The 14,350-nt window shown below is 40.7% G+C and overlaps 2 protein-coding genes across 2 annotated transcripts in view; both read left to right on the forward strand.

The window, feature by feature from the left end:
- Positions 1-9,752, forward strand: part of AMACR (alpha-methylacyl-CoA racemase) — a 36,111-nt gene extending 26,359 nt beyond the window's left edge. The window contains exons 4-5 of the mRNA XM_007956557.1: positions 2,629-2,815; positions 9,343-9,752. Of these exons, the coding sequence (XP_007954748.1) occupies positions 2,629-2,815; positions 9,343-9,752 (597 nt within the window). The remainder of the gene's footprint in view (positions 1-2,628; positions 2,816-9,342) is intronic.
- Positions 9,753-11,633: 1,881 nt separating this feature from the next.
- The window catches only part of SLC45A2 (solute carrier family 45 member 2), a 57,440-nt gene continuing 54,723 nt past the window's right edge, over positions 11,634-14,350 (forward strand). The window contains exon 1 of the mRNA XM_007956558.2: positions 11,634-12,018. Within this exon, the coding sequence (XP_007954749.1) occupies positions 11,634-12,018 (385 nt within the window). The remainder of the gene's footprint in view (positions 12,019-14,350) is intronic.

Below are 14,350 nucleotides of genomic sequence, written 5' to 3' on the forward strand. Positions count from 1 at the left end.
TTTCTGTGTTTTCTTTGGTTTGTCTCCCAATCCTTTGAAGATACTTAAATATAATTCTTTTGAATTCCTTATCAGAGAGTTCCAGTGCTGCTTCTTTCTCAGGGATGTGTTCTGGGTCTGTATCCTGCTCCCTTGTTTCTACCACTTTATCCTGCTTCTTAGTGTGGACTGTGATGGTCTGTTGTGTCCGAGGCATCGTGGTGTTGTTCTTTGTTAACTGTTTGTGAAGAGCAGTCAAGGGTGATTCCGGCTCTTCTTGGTGGTTTTTTATCATTGTCCCGTTGGTGGAGAAGGTGGTAGTGGCTCTCACTCAGTAAGTGAAGTTGCAGGAGTTGTGGGTGTAGTTGTGTCTTATGGGGACTGTTGTTGTTCCCTACTCAATTAGACTCCAATTACAATGGAATAACCTTCAAAAAACGAAAAGCACATGGACAAAAAACACGCCATATAATCACACAGGAACAGTAACAGAAAAAAGAAAAAAGAGAAAACGAAGAAGAAAAATCAAGAAAACTGCAATATCTGGGGATAGGGCACTAAGAGAAAAAAGTAGAGAAGGAGAATAATGAAGGTAAAAGAAATGGGAAAAATGCAAAGAGAAAAACAAGGAACGGGGTTAACCACAAGAAAAAAGGGGTAAATAGAAAAAAAAAATAAAAAAAAAAAACATTCAACCAGGAACAAGGAAAAGAAAAAATGCTGAAAACTAGGACCTGGGAGCGGAAGAGTAAGAATAATAGTAAAAAGGACAAAAGTATTAATAATAATAATTGTTTTAAAACAGACAAATACAAGCAAACTAATCACCAGAAAAAAGAAAGCGAAAAAGAAATAAATAAAAAAAGAGAAAATAAGAATGTATCAGTCGAGGGACAGGGCAGGGCCCCCAGGCTCTGTCTGAGCACACAGACTGTGATGGAGTTCCTGTGGGCCCAGAATATAGGTGGGACCGGGGGATGGCTGCACCTCCGTTCACCAAGTGGGTGTGGGGTATAAGAGTAACAAGAGGAATGTGGTACATTTTCAGTCTTGCAGGTCTGGAGTGACCTTGGCGTTGCTGGAAAGCAGAACTTGTTCTTAAGCCCCAGGAATCTCTGAGCGGGCTGTCTATTTAAATATCCAAAATAGTCATGCCTCTTTCAAACCTTCATAATGGCGGCACCCTCCAGACCAGCAAAAGTCCACAGCTCAGCACGCCTTTCTCTTCACCTTCTCCGTTCATTCCCCAGCCACCGAAGCAGTCCTGCATGCAGTCCCTGCCTAGCAGGGCTGATTTTTAGGTTAATTCTTAGGTCTTACCACCACTCGGGAATCTCCAAGCTGTCTGTGCCGTCAGAATTGCTCAGGATCACTGCCAGACCGTAGCTCCATATATCTCCTTTTTTGGTATTTTCACGCAAATTCTTCTGCTAGTTGGGGTTTAGTCCACTTATATATCCTTCCCTTCAAGGCTCAGGGGTCCAAGATTATCTTCTGTGTCTGTGTTAATTGGTTTCCCTTTTCTTTGTTGAAGAGGGTCTGTGCAGTCTTTCTGCCTAGTCTGCCATCTTTCAAATATAGTTTTTTTGTTGTTATTGTTGTTAGGTGCCATTGAGTCAGTTCTGACTGAAAGCGATCCTGTGTACAACAGGACAAAATGCTGCCCGTGCCTGCACCATCCAAACACTCATTGCTGTGCTTGAGCCCATTGCTGCAGCCACTATGTCAATCCATCTTGTTGAGAGTCTTCCTCTTTTTCCTGGCCCTGTACTTAAGCAAGCATAATGTACTTCTCCAGCGAATGGTCCCCCCTAATAACATGTCCAATGTTTGTGAGATGAAGTCTCAACATCCTTGCTTCTAAGGAGCATTCGGGCTGTACTTCTTCCAAGACACATTTATTCGTTCTTCTGGCAGTCCATGGTATATTCAGTGTTCTTTGCCAACACCATAATTCAAGGTATCTGTTCTTTTGTCTTCTGAATTCATTGTCCAGCATTCATATGCATGTGAGGTGATTGAAAATACCATGGCTTGGGTCAGGCGCACGTTAGTTCACAAAGTGACATCTTTGCTCTGTAACACTTTAAAGAGGTCCTTTGCAGCAGAGTTGCCAAATGCGATGTGTCATTTGATTTCTTGACTGCTGTTTCCATGGACATTGATTATAGATCCCAGTAAAATGAAATCCTTGACAGTGTCCATCTTTTTATCATATAAACTAAATTTACGTAATGTGATTTTCTTTTAAAATGTGATATGCTTTGTATACCTGCATGTATTCAATAGGTATTGAGATCAGAATATGGACTTTAAAAAAACTTTTTGCATTATATTCTTAACTTTTTAGTCAGGACAGTTTTTTTAGACATACAAAAATAGGAAGAAGAGTGTAATGTAACTTCGAAAGTCATCGGTTTTGCCACCTTAATTGAACGTAAGTAGTACGTTTCTTCTAAATCTGACAGTATTTTCTGAACCGAATTGGGCAGCCCCTTCTAATTCTACCATAAACCCAGTGTAACGCGCTTTCTAAATATACCAAAGAAATCTTATAATTGTATATAATCTCATATAGTCTAAGATAAACATTGTCCTGCTTTTATGGTTGAGTTGTCTGGATTGATACTGTCCTCTGCTTCTTCAAAGGTGGAAGGGACAGCATATTTAAGTTCTTTTCTGTGGAAATCTCACAAATCTGGGTTGTGGGAAAAGCCTCGAGGCCAGAACCTGTTAGATGGCGGAGCCCCTTTCTATACAACTTACCAGACGGCTGATGGGGAGTTTATGGCCGTTGGAGCAATAGAACCCCAGTTCTATGAGCTGCTGGTCAAAGGTAGGTGACCTTTGCATGCTGCCACCACACCCTCCATTTCCCTGTGGATGTTCTTTAGGCCCTATTTTGGGACATTTTGAAAGTCACAGTGACTTTTTCTTACATGTCTACATTCTAAGTAACTTAACGGTAGCCATCATTCCATTTTGGGTCATTTCCCCCATCTTTTAAATTGACAGATAATTTTACTAGTCTATAAAGCAGTAAAGTTCAGGATTTTAAAAAATAATAATCCCTTTTGGGACATTCAGTGTTGTTATTTCATTTCTTACTCAGTATTGTTTGAAACTTGTCTTACCCTTGATATGCCCAGACCTTATTCTTTCCTAGAAATGACCTGCTAATTCTACTAGCTCATGTTTCTTGGTAGACCACTCTTAGGATTCTTCAGTGGCAGGTGACCCCAGAGCATGCAAACAGTCTGACAGGTGAGGCTTTGCTGGAGTGTTTTACTGTCCCTTGATGTTTCTTCAGGTTGCCTCTTGCGCCGTGTCTTGTCTTACTGGCATGTTGCCACAGGAAAGCGGGACAATTTGGAAGATGTTCATGCGGTTTTATTTTCTTCCTGTGTGATAATGTCAGATGTTTGAATTTAAAGTTAATTCTGCACGTAATTTAGTATCTAAGAATATTTAAGATAACGCTATGAAGTGGTGTGACAAACTGGTCATGGCGCATTTATCTTCCTGCTTTAAGTTAGGTAGCTTTTCAAATGCAATATATTACTCAGTTATTTTTATATAACTAGAATGAATGTTTTTACAGACTTCTGAAAGCATTTTATGATCAACTGTATTAACTTCATCAGCTTAAATACAGTTGGAAGAATAGTGGAAGAATGATTTATTATCTATATCAGGTGCCTTCTGTCTAGAATTAAAAAAAAACACCAAAACTTATTGCTGTCCAGTTGATTTTAATCATGGTGGCCCCTTGTATTACAGAGTAGAACTGCTCCATAGGATTTTCTTGGCTTTAATCTTTTCTAGAGCGCATTACTAGGCCTTTGTTTCATTGTACCTCTGGGTGATTTAAATTGCCAGCCTTGTGGTTAGTAGGCAATGCAAACTATTTGTGCCACCCAGGGACTAAAACTAAGAATGTGTTGTTGTTATGTGCCGTCAAGTTGGACCTGACTCATAGCGACCCCTCCTTGGGTTTCCAAGACAGTATCACTACAGAAGTAGATTGCCCAACCTTCCTTCCAAGGAGTGTCTGGTATGTTTGAACCGCCAGTCTTCTGGATAGCCGTCAAATGCCTTAGGCACTACGCTACCAGAGCCCCTAAAACTAAGAATAGAAGGTCTTAATTCAAAATTCGGAAGTGAACAGTGCTATGGTAAGGCCAGGGTGGGAGTGATATGCTCTGGGTGTATGGTCTATAGAGAACCGAAATGCAATTGTACTGTTGTCTGTACTTCAGACCGCTTTATTATCACCATGCAGCAGTTCTAAATGACCCTGATTAAATAAACACCTCTCCCCAAAATTTATTTTTCGGTCTGAGCTCCAGATAGTTGTTATAGCTACTGCTAAGTTCTGATAACAAACATATAAACTGTAGTAGCACATTGTTGTTACTTATCAATTAGTGAAAGGGGCTCTGGTGGTGGTGTGGTTAAAGCATCAGGCTGCTAACCAAAAGGTCGGCAGTTCGAACCTATCAGCCACTCTGCAGGAAGATGATGAGACAGTTTGCTTCTGTAAAGATTTACATGCTTAGAAACCCAATAGGGCATTTCTACTCTGAACTGAAGGGTCACTGTGAGTTAGAATCAACCTAATGGCAATAGGTTTGATTTGGTGCTTTGGTTTTTTATTCTTCAGTAAACCTTGAACTCTACATAGAAGTGAATTCAGAGAACTCCCAGTTACAGAGTCTGACCCCAACATATATGGTTCATTTCTAGAGTAAAAGTTCAGAATCATTTGAGCTCACTGTGGGGATAATTTGTCTCTCCTGTCCCTCCATGGTACTATCTATTCCTGCATTTAAGTAGTAGATTCAAAAAAAAAAAAGAAGTTATATATAAGTCATTGTGAAAATCAAGAAGTAGAACTGGAGTTACTACATTTTGTCTTTATGTGATACTTGGAGTTGTTTATTTGTGTAAAATTAACTTAGTGAAACTAAACTACAAGGGATGATTTGGTGAGTGTACTTTTTTTTTTAGCTCATATCTGAAATATTTTATTGAATCGTGAATATTTTTAAACTTGAATTTTCTTTTTTAAATAACTTTATGTTTTAAAACAAAAGAATAAACAAGAAAATGAATGTTTCAATAGTGACATAGCAGTTATCTAAATTGTATCTTTTGCAGATATTTTAAGGTAAGGCTCAAAAGCAGAAAACATAACATGATTATTCAGGGATCAGCAAGCCACAGCCGAGGGTCTTGCTTTTGTGTATAAAGTTTATAGGAACACAGCCCTGTCCTGTTGGTTTGTATATTGTCTGTGGCTGTCTTCCCTCCCTCTCAAATATTTTATTGTGTTTTAGGTGAAAGTTTACTACAAAGCAAATTAGTTTCCCATTCGGCAGTTTATACACACATTATTCCGTGGCGTAGGTTGCGATCCCCACAATCAGCACTCTCCCCGCTTCCACCTCTGGGTCCCATTTCTGTTGGCCCACTTTCCTGCCCCTTCCTGCCGTATCATCTTTGCTTTGGTGCAGGTGCTGCCCTTGTAGTCTGCGGTAGTTGATTGTCCTGAGGAGCACGTTCCTCTTGGGTGTTACTATTCCCTTTATAGGCCTATATTTTACGTGGCTGCCTTCTGAGCCTCTGAAGGGTGCAGTCAATGCCAGCTGGAAGGTTGGGGGTTCAAGTCTGCCCAGAGGTGTCTGGTAAGAAAGGCTGAAGAATCAGCCATTGAGAAAACATGGAGCATAGTTCCACTCTGACACACACGGGCTTGCCATGAGTCAGAGTCAGCTCTGTGGCAACTGGTTGGCTTTTGGCTGTTTTCTGACAAGCAGAGCTGAGTAGCTGCGACAGAAACTGAAAAGGCAAAAATAATTACTGTCTTGCTCATTACAGAAGTTTGCTGACTCCTGTTATTACTCAGTTCTGTGAGGGACTGTTGTTGTTATGTGCCATGGAGTCAGACCCGACTCATAGCGACCCCTCCTTGTGTTTCCAAGGTGGTATCACTATGGAAGTAGATTGCCCAACCTTCCTTCCGAGGAGTGGGTGGTGAGTTTGAACTGCCAGCCTTCTGGTTAGCAGTCAGGTGCCTTAGGCACTACGCTACCAGAGCTCCCCTATGAGGGACTAACATGTAAATATAAGTCCTCCCTTTTTCAAAAACTACGTTAATGCAATTAAAAAATATCAGTCCTGTTTTTCCCTATTGTACTATAATATTTATTTTACTATTCATATTTTATCAGGAACTCTGGTGGCACAGTGATTAAAGTGTTAAACTGCTAACCAAAAGATTGGCAGTTTGATCCCAACAGCCACTTAGTGGGAGACAGATGTGGCAGCCTGCTTCTGTAAAGATCATAGCCTAGACTATGGACTATTCCACCCTGTCACACAGATCAGTAGGAGTCAGAATTGACAATGGACAGTGAGTTTTTTGTATTTTACATGTAAAAGAAATATATTATTAGTAATGTTCCTAAAACTTTAATAAATATTTCATATTTATAAAAGATAGAGAAAACATTTTTAAATTAGTTTCACTGGCACGATTATAAAAAGTTCAGTGAAGGAAAAATTTCCCAGTCTGTTTCTTTTCTCACCATGTTTATTACTGGTTTCATTCCTAATTGCCACCGAGAATAATTTTGTTGTGTAGAAGATGATGATATATTCCATGTATCAGTTTTATTAAGTTTACTCTTAGAGGTCAATATATTGTATTATGTAATGTTATGTGAATTGCTAAGTTATTGTTATCGTACGACAGCACAGTAAATGCCCCAAATAGAGAACTGGAAATTGTTTTGTGTACTCATTTTATTAGGAAGATGGGGGCTGTGAGTTCTTGTTGCTGTTGTTTTAAGTAAAGATGATTGAGCTTTACTGTCTGTCCCTGTAAGGAGCTTTGGTGGTGCAGTGGTTAAGGCATTTGGGTGCCAACCAGAAGGTCTGTGGTTCAAACCCACCAGCTGCTTTGTGGGAGGAAGATGAGGCAACCTGCTTCCCTAAAGATTTATAGCCTGGGAAAGCCCCTGGGTTGCCCTGAGTAAGAAGGACTTGATGGCTATGGGCATCTATCTGTCTCTGTATTCTTGCTCATAGCAAAATAGAGAGAAATGAATACTGTTTATGAAGCAGCAATTCTGAGTATAATTATTTTAGGTTTCTTCCTTGAAAACTGAGATAGTCATATTTATGGTTGCTTAAATTTTATCTTTTTAGGATTTGAGCACATCATATTAAATACGAGGTTTTAATTCAGTATGACATAATAAGAAAATTTCTTATTATAATAAGATAATAAGAAAATTTCTTTTTCAAAGCCTACTCAGAGGGGAAATCGATTTCTGGGAACTAGACCATTGAAACTAGACAACTTTTGATGAAAGGAGAGTCTGGTTTGAAGTCCTGCGTGCCCCGCACCCCCCAATCCCTTTCTAGCTTTAGGCTCTAGCTTCATCCTGACCTTGGTTGTTTCCCTTGACTCATTCCAGAAACCCTGTGTTGTTTTTAGGTTCCGTCAAGTTGATTCTGACTCATAGCAACCCTGTGTACAACAGAAAGAAATGCTTTCAGGTCCTGTGTCGTCCTCACAGTTATTGCCATGTTTGAGGCCATTGTTGCACCATTGTATCAGTCCATCTTATTGAAGGTCTTTCTCGTTTCTCCTCACCCTCTACTTTACCAAGCATGATACCCTACTCCAGGGGCTTGACTGTTCCAATAACATGACCAAAGTAGGGGAAATGAAGTCTCATAATACTTGCTTTTAAGGAGCATTGTGGCTATACTTCTTCCAAAATAGATTGTTCTTCTGAAAGTCCATTGTATATTCAATGTCATTTGCCAACACCATCATTCAAATGTGTCGATGCTTCTTTAGTCTTCCTTATTCATTGTCCAGCTTTCATATGCATGTTAGGCAACTGAAAATAGTCATGGCTTGGGTCAGGCTCACCTTAGCCTTCAGAGTGACACCTTTGCTCTTTAACACTTTAAAAACATCTTTTGCAGGAGATTAGCTCAATGCAGCCTGTTGTTTGACTTCTTGATTGCTGCTTCTGTGGGCCTTGATTGTAGATGAAAGTAAAAGGAAATCCTTGACAACTTCATGCTTTTCTTAATTTATCATGGTGTTGGCTTATTGGTCCACTTGTGAGGATTTTGGTTTTCTTTATGTATAATCTGTAATGAAGGCTGTAGTCTTTGATCTTCATCAGTAAATGCTTCAAGTCCTCTTCGTTTTTAGCAAACAAGGTGGTTTCATCTGTATATTGCAGGTTGTTAATGAGTATTCCTCCAACCCTGATGCTGAATTCTTCCTCTTATAACCCGGCTTCTCAGATTATTTGCCAGCATACAGATTGAATAAGTATGGTGAACAGATACAGCACTGGCACACACCTTTTCTGATTTTAAACCATGACTGTCCCCTTTGTTCTGTTCGAACGACTGCCTCTTGGTCTGTGTACAGACCTTGGGAGGTTCCTTGGGAGTACAATTAAGTGTTCCAGAATTCTCATTTTTTTGCATTGTATCGATAATTTGTTGTGATCCTCACAGTCAAATGCCTTTGCATAGTTAGTAAAACACAGGTAAACATCTTTCTGGTATTTTTTGCTTTCAGCCAAGATCCATCTGACGTCAGCAGTGATGCCCCCTTGTTCCACATATTCTTCTAAATCTGGCTTGAATTTCTGGCAGTCTGTGTACTGCTGCAACCATATTTGAATTATCTTCAGCAAAATTTTACTAGCATACGACATTAATGATTTTTTTTTATAATTTCTGTATTCTGGTGGATCACCTTTCTTTGGAATGGGTACAAATATGGATCCCTTCCAGCATGCTAGCCAGGTAGCTGTCCTCCAAATTTGTTGGCATAGGTGAGTCAGCACTTCCAGTGTTACATCCATTTGTTGAAACATCTCAGTTAGACTTTCATCAATTCCTGGAGCCTTGTTTTTCGCCAATGCTCTCAGTGCAGCTTGGACTTCTTCCTTAAAAACCATCAGTTCTTGATCACGTGTTATCTCCTGAAATGGTTGAACATCAACCAGTTCTTTTTGATAAAATGAGTCTGTATATTCTTTCTGTATATTGTATATAACTTATTTTGATGAGTCCTGCTTTGTTTAATATTTTGCCCATAGAATTCCCTCAATATTGAACTTGAGGCTTGAATTTTTTGCCTAGCTCTTTCATCTTGAGCAATGCTGAGCATGTTCTTCCCTTTTGGTTTTCTAACTCCAGGTCTTTGCACATTAGGATACTTTCCGTATTCTTCTCGAAACCCTATAGAACAACATCTTATATGGGACAATATGGTGAGTTTAAAACTTGTTTTCATTGAGAATTTTTTATCCCCCTCAGGGCTTGGGCTAAATTCTGCTGAACTTCCTGATCAGATGAGCGTGAATAATTGGCCAGAAATGAAGACAAAATTTGCTGCTGCATTTGCGAAGAAGACAAAGGCTGAGTGGTGTCAGATATTCGATGGCACAGATGCCTGTGTAACCCCTGTGCTGACACTTGAGGAAGTTGCCCGTCACGATCACCACAGAGAGAGGGGCTCACTTATCACTGATGAGGAGCAGGGTGAGAGTCCCCGCCCTGCACCTCTGCTATCACGCACCCCCGCTGTTCCTTCTTTCCAAAGGGATCCTTTCGTAGGAGAACACACGGAAGAGATACTTAAGGAGTTTGGGTTCAGCAAGGAGGAGATTGCTCATCTTAACTCAGCTAACATTATTGGAAGTTATAAACAAAGAGCTAGTCTCTAACTTCTAGGCCCACAGCTCCTGTGAATTTGAATATGGCATTTATATAGTATCCAGGAATACATATGATCGTGTACCTAGAATGTGAAGGAACAGTGTCGCAGTAATTGACTCTTTGAATCAAGAAATCACAAAAGACTCTTGATATGCAGTAACAATCGAATTCTAATAATGGCTAACAGAAGCCTTTTGAGTTAGGAATGGTCTCACGCCTTCCAGCTTACCTGATGGAATACTTTTGTTGATCTTATGGGAGCTCTGGTAGCATAGTGGCTAAGGCACCTGACTGCTAACCAGAAGGCTTGCGGTTCAAACCCACCAGCCTTTCCTTGGAAGGAAGATGGGGCAATCTACTTCTGTAGTGATACTGCCTCGGAAACCTAAGGAGGAGTCACTATGAGTCGGGTCCGACTTGACAGTACATAACAACACAACCACAAGATATAATATATTTTAAATGAATTATTATAATGTACTTTATAAATAAAGCTTTCATTTTTCCTAAGGTTTACTTGTGTTGATAAATTTGTGAAATGATTTCAAGAAAGTTTTGAAAATAGCATTTTGTGACCCATTGAAACATTTCGGGCTCTTCTATTTACCAAAGTGGATGTCTTTTAGATGGAAAATCCTGACCATTTTAATTCGACAAGGGAATCATTCATTCAGTCTTTGAATTGGAATTTTCTATCAGAAAATGCTCTTGAGGTTTCCTCTGATGTCTCTGACCTGTCCATTCAGACGGCCCTTCTGTGCATAGCAGCTGGCCAGCATCCCCAAACGTGTCCCTTTTTCTCAGTAAATTGCACTGTCATCCATTTAAAATACCGTAGACTCCTCCTTCTTTCTTGTTTGCTTCCATTCTCATCACATCTTCTCTTCCTGATGGTCCCACAGCTCACTTCTCGCTTCTTCAGGCTACTGCCCAAATGTGACCTCACAGAGAGTCCTTTTCTGATACTTAAAATAACAGCCACCTCTTCACTTGCCAGCCCCTCACTCTGCTTTATTTTTCTCCATGGTGCCTGTCACTACTGACGTTACCAGCCCCAGGCTGCTTCCCTTCTCCACCAACCCAGACTTCCATTCGGAAGCTTTCTGAGGACAGTGCTTTGTAGGTTTTACTCATTGCCAATTTTCTAGTTCCTAAGAGTGCCTGGCCCATGATAGAAACTTGGTAAATACTTATTAAATGAATGAATCTCAGTGTCAAAGTATTGTTAGTCCCACCTGAATAGCTCTCACATCCATCCCCTCTGCCCAAGTTCCATTACAACTGAATATAAAAGATTCACAATAAACATAGAAATATCTAAAGTATGTTAAGTGCAATGAAGGAAAACCTCCAGTTGGTAGAAGACAGCTGGTGACTTGGGGAAGGGTGTGTTCTCAGTCCATTTTGAAGTATAGCTTTACCTCCTGAGCTGTGTGTTTAGAAAGCTTGTGGTCAGAAAAGGACAGAATATGCTTATGAAGGAAATATGTAAAAAGATACCAACTCATAGTTTGACTTAATACCCGTGTAATAGGGCTTTACTGTTTCAAAGCTGTGTGTCAGAATTAGAGAGAGAGTGTGTGTGTGAGTGTGAGTGAGAGAGAGAGAGAGACAGTGTGTGAGAGAGGACAAAGAGTGATCCCTTTAGGAGAACCTGGGGAGGCGAGGCTCGCAGTTGCTAATCTCTGTCATGCTTTCTGGCACCCCCTTCTCTCTCGTCATAACTTGTGATCTTGGAGGCATGAAAGAATTTTGGCCCCTCCTCCAGCCTGAACGTCTCTACAGGCTGCTCAGCCAGCCAGGCTCCATGTCAAATCCACCTTGGAGCACAGACCCAGGGACCACGCAGGAGTTGGTGGGCTTGCTAGACGGTTCTTCACTCAGTGGCCATGGGTGGCAACAGTAGCCAGGGTGGCATTCATACCTATAGATCCCTATGTGAGGCTGGCCCCTCTGACTCCATGAAGCCACCTAAAAGGCCCACGGGCAGACTGGTCATGCACAGCATGGCCATGTTTGGCCGGGAGTTTTGCTACGCAGTGGAAGCAGCTTATGTGACCCCGGTCCTGCTCAGCGTGGGCCTGCCCAAGAGTCTGTATAGCATGGTGTGGCTTCTCAGCCCCATCTTGGGGTTCCTGCTGCAGCCCGTGGTCGGGTCGGTCAGTGACCACTGCCAGTCCAGGTGGGGCCGGCGGAGACCCTACATCTTCACCTTGGCTGTCATGATGCTCTTGGGCATGGCTCTGTACCTCAACGGGGATGCCGTTGTATCAGGTAAGTGGACGACACACAAGGCGGGGGCAGACAGGCCCATGTCCTAGTAAGCATCTCACTAGGAGGAGAACATGAGTTTCTTTATCTAACACTTAGAACTTGATCAGAACTGATTGAGGTTACAGTGGACCTCCCACCTTTGAGTGGCTCAGAATCTGTGGTTGGGGAGCCTTTGCTTTTAGAAATATCCATTTGCATTGCAATGTTTTAATTGTTAGGAAGATTTAAAGATAAGATTAAATTTTTATCCATTGTATCAAATTAAATATTTAAAAATACATATCAGCAGAAATTTGTATTGAGCCCATTTTGCTCCCTGTTAATACTTTGTTGATTGACCAGCTGCCAAATGGCTTCATAAATATGTATAATAAATACCTCTCTGTCTGAACAAGAGTTCATTCTGTTCACAGCTTTATGTAGAATTTCCAAAGGGGTGCAGGGCATCAGGTGGTCAGCTCAAGGAGACATTTTTGCATTGCAAATTCTGGACAAAATCAAACCTGATGGTTTTCTAGCCATTAATCAGCCACCAGTGAATCAGTAATTTGGTAGTGGTACATTTAAAGTTGCTTTGAGACAGGGATTGTTAAAAATAGTAATGTTTTTAGACTATGAGCTCTCAAGCTGTGGGACTGGATGATAACAAGACAGGATAATTATGATTTGTGTCGATTAAAAACAAAAGTTGGATATTTCTGGAGGAATCCACACACACAAAAACAGGTAAGAGTAGTTGCCTTTTGGGATGAGAACTAAAGGACTGGATGTGAGAAGTGGAGAGTGGACTTACGTTTCATTTATTTTTATCCTGGAATTATTTTAAATTAATTTTTTTTTACTAAGGTGAGTAGAACTACCTTCTATAGTATCTAAGGCTGTAATCTTTACAATAAAAGATTCCCACGTCTGTCTTCCATGGAGCAGCTGGTGGGTTTGAACTGCCAACATTTTGGTTACCAGCTGAGCACTTAACAATTGTACCACCACATGCTCGCTCGCTTGCTCTCTCTCTCTCTCTCTGTATATATATATTTGCACACACATATGTAAACAAAAAATTACCATTTCAGCATTTTCACATATAAAATTCAGTGACATTAAATACTTTCATCATGTCCTGGGATTTTTTTTTTTTAACGTGCATAAAGAAAAAAAAAACCTCAGTTACTGTTAGGTTGATTGCAACTTACGTTGATCCCTGTGTGTCTGAGTAGAACTGTACTCCATAAAGTTCACAATACTGATTTTTTGGAAGCACACTGCGAGGCCTTTCTTCCAAGGTGTCTGTGGGTGGCCTTAAACCTTCAACCTTTTCACTAGCAGCTCAGCATGTTAACCATTTGCACCAACTGAGAGCAAAGGAAGCAACAATTTTTCTTCAATAGAAGATTTGGTGAATGAATTGTTACATATCCATAGAATGAATATTCATCTGTTAAAAATTTTGCAGTAGCTCTTGATTAATTGAATGAAAAGATATAGAGATAGTTGATTGTTGTTGTTATTTGCCGTCGAGTCGGCCCTGACTCATAGCGACCCCTCCTTGGATTTCCGAGGCAGTATCACTATGGAAGTAGGATTGCCCAACCTTCTTTCCGAGGAGTGGCTGGTGGGTTTGAACTGCCAGCCTTCTGGTTAGCAGTCAAGTGCCTTAGGCACTATGCTACCAGAGCTCCTAGATAGTTGATTATAGATGAGCATATATAGCATGCCCCCATTAGTCAGTGCCACTTGAAGTATGGTCCCTGGACCAGTAGCACTGGCACCATCAAGGGGCATGTTAGAGATACAGATTCTCAGACCCCCATCAGACCTACTGAATCAGAAGCTCTGGGGATGGGGCCCAGCAAGCTGGGTTGTTCCAAGCCCTCCAGGTTATGTTTAAGCTAATGCTTGAGAAGTGCTGCTTAATGTACACCTGTAACTGTATGTATGTAAATGCCCAAAGGGATGTCTGAAAGGTTGACCATCACTGGGAGCTAGGATTTGAAGGATTTTCCCCCAGCTTTTCTATATCATTGCAATTGTTTACAATTAGCATGCATAATTTTTAAACAAATTAACTAAGTTACAATTTGCATACCATGCAATTCACCCACTTAAAGTGAGAAATTCAGTGGGTTTTAGTACATTCACAGAGTTGTGCCACCATCACCACAATTGAGTTTTAGAACTTTTTCATGACTCCAAGAAGAAATTCTTACCTAACAGCAGCCACTCTCCATCCCTCTCCCTCTGGCCCTAAGCAATCACTAATCTACTTTTTGTCTGTACGGATTTGCCTATTCTGGAGCTTAGAATGCATAATTTTTTTTTTTTTTTTTTTTTA

This window comes from Orycteropus afer, unplaced genomic scaffold (genome assembly GCF_000298275.1).
Source record: "Orycteropus afer afer isolate SDZICR_OR568_19922 unplaced genomic scaffold, OryAfe1.0 scaffold00635, whole genome shotgun sequence".
Classification (NCBI taxonomy): Eukaryota; Metazoa; Chordata; class Mammalia; order Tubulidentata; family Orycteropodidae; genus Orycteropus; species Orycteropus afer.